Here is a 10,363-nt window from a genome sequence, read left to right on the forward strand (position 1 = left end):
GCAAAGCGTCGTCCTCCCGCGGTGTAATGCTAGCAAAGCATCTCCCGCAGTGTGATGCTAGCAAAGTGTCGTCCTCCCGCGGTGTAATGCTAGCAAAGCATCTCCCGCGGTGTGATGCTAGCAAAGCGTCGTCCTCCCGCGGTGTGATGCTAGCAAAGCGTCGTCCTCCCGCGGTGTGATGCTAGCAAAGCGTCGTCCTCCCGCGGTGTGATGCTAGCAAAGCGTCGTCCTCCCGCGGTGTGATGCTAGCAAAGCGTCGTCCTCCCGCGGTGTGATGCTAGCAAAGCGTCGTCCTCCCGCGGTGTGATGCTAGCAAAGCGTCGTCCTCCCGCAGCACACAGGAAAACGTTGTGAACAAGTCGGATCTCGTTTCTTCACCAAGTCTCTTTCAGTCAAAGTGAATCGGAGGTTTTTAAAGAGGACGACGTCAGTTTACGTTTCGTTTTGTTTTCACAGAAGATTTTTGAAACTGATTTCGCGTTAGAGCAAAGCGCTAAGCGTAAAAATATCACATTAGAACATGTTAAATTGAAAGCTTGAGTTGATCTCCATGACGGGAAATCAGACGTCAAACTTTGAAAACCCGACGTGGAACAGAAACTTCCAGAACAAAAGCCTTCGTTCTTTAGCGTCACGACAATCATAATAGTCAGCATCTTTGATGAAAACTACATTTTATCCAAAAGTTGTGAAAAAGTGGTGAATATTCTTTGGTCCCGTTTACACGACAACAGTGCGCCAATCTGGCAATGCAACTTTTTGAAAACAGCTTCCAGAGTGGAACATTTTGAAAACACTACATTTCCATGGAAACAGGGGAAAATGCAACTTTTAGAAAAGAATGCTTGAACTCTGTGGAGACAGCAGAAACACTACTACTGTACATTTTTGATAATACGATGCCACAGGGGTCAGTACTGCCACCTCACAGTGGGGGGTCCCAGGTTCGATTCCAGGTTGGGCTTTAGGACCTTGAGCTGACGCTAGTTTCCTGCCGAAAGCCTCGTTGACATGACAACCTTTTCAACTTTCACAGAATTCTGGGTGTCAGTTAACACGACAATGATCCTTGGAGCCGCGGCCAATGCAACTTTTAAAAAAGACCCCAAGGTACCACTATTTAAAAATGCTCTGACACCGTCTCCATGGAAACGGGGAAAATGCAACGATTCTGAATAGCAACTACTGGTTGTGGTCAACCACAGTTCTGCACATGCTCAGTAGAGCCCATCAGAACAAAGTTTCCTCTGTGGTGTCAGGACTCCCAGTCCTTGTTCTCCTGGGACTTTTATTTTGACAGTCACCGTAAAAACAATCCAACTTGGTAGTTTTATTTTGACAGTCACCATAATAACAATCCAACTTGGTGGTTTTATTTTGACAGTTACCATAATAACAATCCAACTTGGTGGTTTTATTTTGACAGTCACCATAATAACAATCCAACTTGGTGGTTTGTCCACTAGAATGTCTCTGTACGAACATTGTTTATGTTTATTATAGCAGATTGTTCTCTGCTGTGTGTGTGTGTGTTCTTGTACTTTCAGTACTAAAACAAACAACAGCACCCGCTAGTGGCCCAACAGGCTAATGACATTGATTCCATGTAAACGCACTTGGATTTCAAAACATTGTTGTATTAATGGGAAGTTTTCTGAAACAAAAATGCTTCACATGCATTTTCACTGAAACGTTGTCGTGTAAACGGAGGCTCAGTAATCAGAGTATTACTGTTTGTCAGTATTCCTCTCAGGTTGTTCCAGTTCTGTAGGTTTGGGCGACACACTGAGTGTCAAACAGACTCGTCTCACTTCAAACCCCATGAATTCAAGAAAAGTGAGACTTGACCGCAGAATTCTGCCAAAAGTATGAGCCAAGACTAGTTTCACTGTAGTACACAGTTCAGCCGGTAATACAGGTACTGTAGTACACAGTTCAGCCGGTAATACAGGTACTGTAGTACACGGCGCTGCTGGCGTCGGACAGAGCCGAGATCAAAGGGCTGCTCCCGTCGGACAGAGCCGAGATCAAAGGGCTGCTCCCGTCGTCACAAGCATTCATCATGCTGCTCAAACCGCTGCGCCCTGCCAGGCCCTTCGGCGCGGCTCCGCCCCCCCCGCCCAGTCTCGGCCCGGCTCCGCCCCCCCCGCCCAGTCCAAACCCCTCGTCCCGACTCCGTCCCACGTTCACGTACTGGTCCAATTCATGCCGGTCCACTTCAGACCAGAAGTCGGCGGAAGACGACGTCAGGTGACCGGGGGAGTCGGGGTGAGAGTGGGCTAAGTGCACGGAGGGGAGAAAGGTGGACGGAGGGATGGAGGAGGAGGAGGCGCAGGATGGAGGAGATACTTCTGGAGGAGGTGAAAGCTGCCCCAGGTGGGACGTCGCGAAGTGGGACCCGGCTGGACCGTACATCTGGCTGAAGTAGCCCAGCGTCTGGTGGCACTTGATGCTGTCCGACAAGCCGACGGGGGCCTGGGGGTAGGGGGAGGGGCAGGAGGAGGCGAGAGGAGGAGGAGGAGGGGGGCACTTCATGGGGCTCCTCAGGGTGATCTGCTGGCTCAACTTAACGTTGACGGAGCTCAAGTTGGACTCGACCGGTCTGGATCTTGAGGCGGGACTCGGGCCTGAGGGGGCCTGGGGGCCGTAGTGGGGGCTGTAGTGCTGGCTGTGATGGTGGAGGTGGTGGTACCCGCTCCACCCCCCCTCTTCTTGAATATGTTGGGGGAAAAACACGGAGTCCCCGGCTCCGTCCTCCAGAACATCCAGAGGGGACATCTCTGGGGTGGGCAGGCCGTAGCTGTCCAGGTCCGGGTGTCCCGGGTTCTGCGGGTCCCTGAAGTGTCCCAGGGACGACAGCAGGGGGTGGGGGTGGTGGTGATGGTGGTGGTGGTGCTGAGCGGGGCGGCCGTAGGAAGGAGGCCCAGAGAGGCCCTCTGGCCCCAGGGGGCTGAGGCCCGGTCCCACGCTGTGCAGCAGGAGACCCGGTTCCACCCGCTTCAGCTTCTTGGTGGTCTTCTTGCGGCGAGGACGGTACTTGTAGTTGGGGTGGTCCTGGAGGTGCTGCACCCGCAGCCGCTCCGCCTCCTCCACAAACGGACGCTTGTCCACGGCGCTCAAGGCCTTCCAGGACTGGCCTGCAAGACAAACACCAGAACTACAATTATTAAAGACTCGACATCGACACAGTGGGTTCTCATGCTCCCCTTGAGAGACTCCAGGTACTGCAGTGTAGTCCAGGTACTGCAGTGTAGTCCAGGTACTGCAGTGTAGTCCAGGTACTACAGTGTAGTCCAGGTACTGCAGTGTAGTCCAGGTACTACAGTGTAGTCCAGGTACTGCAGTGTAGTCCAGGTACTACAGTGTAGTCCAGGTACTGCAGTGTAGTCCAGGTACTATAGTGTAGTCCAGGTACTGCAGTGTAGTCCAGGTACTACAGTGTAGTCCAGGTACTGCAGTGTAGTCCAGGTACTACAGTGTAGTCCAGGTACTGCAGTGTAGTCCAGGTACTACAGTGTAGTCCAGGTACTACAGTGTAGTCCAGGTACTGCAGTGTAGTCCAGGTACTACAGTGTAGTCCAGGTACTACAGTGTAGTCCAGGTACTGCAGTGTAGTTCAGGTACTGCAGTGTAGTCCAGGTACTACAGTGTAGTCCAGGGTATAGTCGGGTATATGTGGATACACAATGTATATAAGCACTCAGCTTTTTTTCTTTTCCCAAGGATGATGAAGTCATACCAGCTCTACTCTGCCTCTGATTGGCTCCTGGCTGCTCTACTCTGCCTCTGATTGGCTCCTGGCTGCTCTACTCTGCCTCTGATTGGCTCCTGGCTGCTCTACTCTGCCTCTGATTGGCTCCTGGCTGCTCTACTCTGCCTCTGATTGGCTCCTGGCTGCTCTACTCTGCCTCTGATTGGCTCCTGGCTGCTCTACTCTGCCTCTGATTGGCTCGTGCCGCTGCAGCCTGATTGGTTAACGTTTGTGTTGAGGATTAGCCTTTAGCATTTAGCACATTTCAGTTCCTTCAGCCTCGAGTTGCACACCTTTTCTGTACCTCTATTTTCTATTTATTATTTTTTCATTCCATTTTGGCAAATATATTTTGCCTATAATTACATTTTTTAATTAAAATAAATATAGAGATCAAATTTAAATTCCACCCAGTCTGTTGAAGGTGCAGTATTACTGACAATGAACTTTGACTCGTCCTTATAGGTAAATATATAGATAATATCACTTTGGTTCTATTTATGTTTAAAATCAGCCAATCAGTGAGTAGAACTCTATAGATTTCATACAGATGATTATATTAACACTCCACCTGGATGCAGTGAGGGGGGTTCAAACTACTAAACAAACTACTAAACAAACTACTAAACAAACTACTTAACAAACCACCAATCAAACTAGTAAACAAACTACTTAACAAACCACCAATCAAACTACTAAACAAACTACTAAACAAACTACTTAACAAACCACCAATCAAACTACTAAACAAACTACTTAACAAACCACCAATCAAACTACTGAACAAACTACTTAACAAACCACCAATCAAACTACTAAACAAACTACTAAACAAACTACTTAACAAACCACCAATCAAACTACTAAACAAACTACTTAACAAACCACCAATCAAACTAGTAAACAAACCACTAAACAAACAAACTACTAAACAAACCACTAAACAAACAAACTACTAAACAAACTACTTAACAAACCACCAATCAAACTACTAAACAAACTACTTAACAAACCACCAATCAAACTACTAAACAAACTACTAAACAAACTACTTAACAAACCACCAATCAAACTACTAAACAAACTACTTAACAAACCACCAATCAAACTAGTAAACAAACCACTAAACAAACAAACTACTAAACAAACTACTAAACAAACCACCAATCAAACTAGTAAACAAACCACTAAACAATCAAACTAGTAAACAAACTACTAAACAAACCACCAATCAAACTAGTAAACAAATGAGGGATAGGACTTCAAAGAAATCGTTCCTGTATTTGAACACATTTCGGCAGTAAACGACTCCTGGTGGCCATTTTAACATTTTACTGTATATTTTGCTGAAGGTTTAATTAAAAATGGCTTCATTTTAAGATTGGAGTCATTTTTAATCGTAATTGTTTTTTGTGTTTGTTTTTTATTGAAGATACAAACATTTTCATGGCCTGAGTGAAGATTGTTCAGTGGAAACGTTCGTTTTGAGTCACTGAAGATGAAATATGTTTGTTGCGCCTGAACTAAGTGGTGTTTGACGCATTATGTTAATGAATTTAAAATGTGTTTTTCTGCTGTTTTAAAGTATTCGTGAAGCATTTTGAATGACTTGTTGTTGAAACGTCTCCATAGATAAACTTGACGCTGCTGCTGGATGATGACAAACTCAACTTTTAAAACTTAATCTGTACGTATTGGATTTCCCTGCAGTTTGGTGCCGCCGCCCAGCAGGAGGGCTCCTCTCTGACCTGCGTGACGACTCTGTTCTAAACCTCCTCCTTCCCACAAACATGCCGGAGCTCCACGAGGCGCTCATGGCCGCCGCCGCCGGCGCTCTGAGGTCCGCCATGAGAACCTTCCCTCAGAAACGCTGCGGTTGGAGTTTGAGCTGCAGATGAACAGCAGCTGTCTGCTGCAGCGGCTTTAATGTGAAACATGGACACAAGCTAATGTTTCCACTCTGCTTGGTATCGTCTCCCTCCAGCCCTCTGCTTGGTATCGTCTCCCTCCAGCCCTCTGCTTGGTATCGTCTCCCTCCAGCCCTCTGCTTGGTATCGTCTCCCTCTAACCACTCTGCTTGGTATCGTCTCCCTCCAGCCCTCTGCTTGGTATCGTCTCCCTCCAGCCCTCTGCTTGGTATCGTCTCCCTACAGCCACTCTGCTTGGTATCGTCTCCCTCCAGCCCTCTGCTTGGTATCGTCTCCCTACAGCCACTCTGCTTGGTATCGTCTCCCTCCAGCCCTCTGCTTGGTATCGTCTCCCTCCAGCCCTCTGCTTGGTATCGTCTCCCTACAGCCCTCTGCTTGGTATCGTCTCCCTCCAGGACTCTGCTTGGTATCGTCTCCCTACAGCCACTCTGCTTGGTATCGTCTCCCTCCAGCACTCTGCTTGGTATCGTCTCCCTACAGCCACTCTGCTTGGTATCGTCTCCCTCTAACCACTCTGCTTGGTATCGTCTCCCTACAGCCACTCTGCTTGGTATCGTCTCCCTCTAACCACTCTGCTTGGTATCGTCTCCCTACAGCCACTCTGCTTGGTATCGTCTCCCTCTAACCACTCTGCTTGGTATCGTCTCCCTCCAGCCACTCTGCTTGGTATCGTCTCCCTACAGCCACTCTGCTTGGTATCGTCTCCCTCTAACCACTCTGCTTGGTATCGTCTCCCTCTAACCACTCTGCTTGGTATCGTCTCCCTACAGCCACTCTGCTTGGTATCGTCTCCCTCTAACCACTCTGCTTGGTATCGTCTCCCTCCAGCCACTCTGCTTGGTATCGTCTCCCTACAGCCACTCTGCTTGGTATCGTCTCCCTCTAACCACTCTGCTTGGTATCGTCTCCCTACAGCCACTCTGCTTGGTATCGTCTCTCTCCAGCCACTCTGCTTGGTATCGTCTCCCCACAGCTTCTCGGACTCTCTCAGGTTCTAACCTCCTGAGGTTTGGGTTCCTTCTCAGGTTCTAACCTCCTGAGGTTTGGGTTCCCTCAGGTTCTAACTTCCTGAGGTTTGAGTTCTCTCAGGTTCTAACCTCCTGAGGTTTGGGTTCTCTCAGGTTCTAACCTCCTGAGGTTTGGGTTCTCTCAGGTTCTAACCTCCTGAGGTTTGGGTTCCCTCTCAGGTTCTAACCTCCTGAGGTTTGGGTTCCCTCAGGTTCTAACCTCCTGAGGTTTGGGTTCTCTCAGGTTCTAACCTCCTGAGGTTTGGGTTCTCTCAGGTTCTAACCTCCTGAGGTTTGGGTTCTCTCAGGTTCTAACCTCCTGAGGTTTGGGTTCCCTCTCAGGTTTTCAGAACAACGACACCAAGCAGCACTTTGACCACAACTTCTCGTCAAACATTTTCTCAAAACACCCAAAACACAGAAACTGCTTGAAGGTGGAGCTCCTGGCATGAAAGAAGACTTTGATCTGTCTGGAAAGACATTGAACGTGGAACTCCACCCATCCTCCACCCACTGTGCTCACTTTACTGTGACACTTTGAACTCCACCCATCCTCCACCCACTGTGCTCACTTTACTGTGACACTTTGAACTCCACCCATCCTCCACCCACTGTGCTCACTTTACTATGACACTTTGATCCCCTGCAGTCCTGCTGCACCTTCTTTCATCTTCAGATTCAACAACAAACTGATAAATGTACAAAAACCTGCTTTAATTTGGTTTCTTTCCTAAGAATGTGGATGAAATCAATTAAATATTGAACTGGAGACATCAGACTGTTTAAGATGGATGGATGATGGATGGATGATGGATGGATGGATGATGGATGGATGATGGATGGATGATGGATGGATGATGGATGGATGGATGATGGATGATGGATGGATGGATGATGGAGGATGGATGATGGATGATGGATGATGGATGATGGATGGATGATGGATGATGGATGATGGATGATGGATGGATGGATGATGGAGGATGGATGATGGATGATGGATGATGGATGATGGATGATGGATGGATGATGGATGGATGGATGATGGATGGATGGATGATGGATGGATGGATGATGGATGGATGATGGATGGATGGATGATGGATGGATCTTCGTCCTATTTGTGTGTGTGTGTGTGTGTGTGTGTGTGTGTGTGTGTGTGTGTGTGTGTGTGTGTGTGTGTGTGTGTGTGTGTGTAGTTGGGTGTGAGTGTGGGTGTGTTTCTATTTTATTTCTACTTTTTCTATTTTTATTTTATGTGAGCACTTTGAGTTTCATGTCATAAAACGGCTGTATCAATAAAGTTTGATTTGATTAGATGTCCTGGTCTCTGGTTCACATCAGACCCCCACAGTGAAGTCCATCCTCCTGACTGAAGCAGCTTTGTGTTTCCAGATCAATCTGATTTGACGACACGTCTCACTGGAGAACCGGTCCACAGGTTCCTTCTTTAAGAGAACCAGGAACCTTCTTCAGCTGGACCAGAACCCTGTCTGCTCTGGAGCCTGTTTCCACTAAGACGAGGCCGAGGCGTTCTACAGGTTCCAGTTGTAGGGTTCTAGTTGTACAGGTTCTAGTGGTACAGGTTCTAGTGGTCAGGTTCTAGTGGTACAGGTTCTAGTGGTACAGGTTCTAGTGGTCAGGTTCTAGTGGTACAGCTTCTAGTGGTACAGGCTCTAGTGGTCAGGTTCTAGTGGTACAGGCTCTAGTGGTCAGGTTGTAGTGGTACAGGCTCTAGTGGTCAGGTTCTAGTGGTACAGGCTCTAGTGGTACAGGTTCTAGTGGTACAGGTTCTAGTGGTCAGGTTCTAGTGGTACAGCTTCTAGTGGTACAGGCTCTAGTGGTCAGGTTGTAGTGGTACAGGTTCTAGGGGTCAGCTTCTAGTGGTACAGCTTCTAGTGGTACAGGTTCTAGTGGTACAGGCTCTAGTGGTCAGGTTGTAGTTGTAGGGTTCTAGTGGTACAGGTTGTAGTGGTACAGGTTCTAGTGGTACATGTTCTAGTGGTACAGCTTCTAGTGGTACAGGCTCTAGTGGTACAGGTTCTAGTGGTACAGGTTGTAGTGGACAGGTTGTAGTGGTCAGGTTCTAGTGGTCAGGTTCTAGTGGTCAGGCTCTAGTGGTACAGGTTCTAGTGGTCAGGTTCTAGTGGTACAGGTTGTAGTGGTACAGGTTCTAGTGGTACAGGTTCTAGTGGTCAGGTTCTAGTGGTACAGCTTCTAGTGGTACAGGCTCTAGTGGTCAGGTTCTAGTGGTACAGGTTCTAGTGGTCAGGTTCTAGTGGTGCAGCTTCTAGTGGTCAGGTTCTAGTGGTACAGGTTGTAGTGGTACAGGTTGTAGTGGTACAGGCTCTAGTGGTCAGGTTCTAGTGGTACAGGTTCTAGTGGTACAGGTTGTAGTGGTACAGGCTCTAGTGGTCAGGTTCTAGTGGTACAGGTTCTAGTGGTACAGGTTGTAGTGGTACAGGCTCTAGTGGTCAGGTTCTAGTGGTACAGGCTCTAGTGGTCAGGTTCTAGTGGTCAGGTTCTAGTGGTACAGGTTCTAGTGGTACAGGCTCTAGTGGTCAGGTTCTAGTGGTACAGGTTCTAGTGGTACAGCTTCTAGTGGTACAGGTTCTAGTGGTACAGCTTCTAGTGGTACAGGTTCTAGTGGTACAGGCTCTAGTGGTCAGGTTCTAGTGGTACAGCTTCTAGTGGTCAGGTTCTAGTGGTACAGCTTCTAGTGGTCAGGTTCTAGTGGTACAGGTTCTAGTGGTACCGGTTCTAGTAGGGGTTCTGGTGTTGTGCTGGCAGCAGAACGTAGGGGTTCTTACCGAGCATCTTGCTGAGCACGGCGTTATGCAGGTCTGGGTTCTGCAGGGCCAGACGCTTCCTCTCGTCCTTGGCCCAGACCATGAAGGCGTTCATGGGCCTGCGGATCCTCTGCTCCGCCGCCTCCTTGCCCCCGTCTCCGTCCCCCGCCGCCTTGCCCCCGTCCCCGTCCCCCGCCGCCTGGCTCCGGTCCGGACCCGGGGACATCCGGGTTCTGATCCCGTCGGGGGAGCCGCGGTCCCCGGAGAGGCTCTGCTGGAAGCCCCCGTCGGGGTCGGAGGCGGGACTCGAGGTCCCGGATGTCCAGCGGTCCCCCGGGGTCCCGGACGTCCAGCGGTCCCCCGGGGCCGGCGTCCCGCGGGACAGCAGCAGCAGCTCCGCCTCTCTGGGATCCGGAACGTTCATCAGGTCCGATTTAGTCCCAGACCAGGTCTGGAGAACCCCGTCTCACTTTGGAGGGTCGCAGGGTTCTGGACGGGAAGTGACCGAGTCTGGGACGGAGGGGACGAGAGGGACGGAGAGGACGAGAGGGACGGAGAGGACCAGAGGGATGGAGAGGACCAGATGGACGGAGAGGACGAGAGGGACGGAGAGGACCAGAGGGACGGAGGGGACCAGAGGGACGGAGAGGACCAGAGGGACGGAGAGGACGAGAGGGACGGAGGGGACCAGAGGGACGGAGGGGACCAGAGGGACGGAGAGGACCAGAGGGACGGAGAGGACCAGAGGGACGGAGGGGACAGCCGGACAGGTTGGGAGCACAAATCCCAAAGCAAAGCATGGAGCTGTGAGAGGAGAAGAGGAGGAGGAGGAGGAGGAGGAGGAGAGGAGGAGAAGAGGAGGAGGAGGAGAAGAGGAGGAGGAGGAGA

The 10,363-nt window shown here is 49.8% G+C and overlaps 1 protein-coding gene across 1 annotated transcript; it reads right to left on the reverse strand.

The window, feature by feature from the left end:
- Positions 1-1,935: 1,935 nt before the first annotated feature.
- sox18 (SRY-box transcription factor 18) lies at positions 1,936-9,899 on the reverse strand (the record flags this gene model as incomplete). Its single annotated transcript, XM_080521565.1, has 2 exons — positions 1,936-3,137; positions 9,497-9,899. 2 exons carry the CDS (start codon positions 9,897-9,899, stop codon positions 1,936-1,938), a joined length of 1,605 nt encoding a protein of 534 aa, XP_080377691.1.
- Positions 9,900-10,363: the final 464 nt, after the last annotated feature.

This window comes from Blennius ocellaris (genome assembly GCF_963422515.1).
Source record: "Blennius ocellaris genome assembly, contig: SCAFFOLD_395, whole genome shotgun sequence".
Classification (NCBI taxonomy): Eukaryota; Metazoa; Chordata; class Actinopteri; order Blenniiformes; family Blenniidae; genus Blennius; species Blennius ocellaris.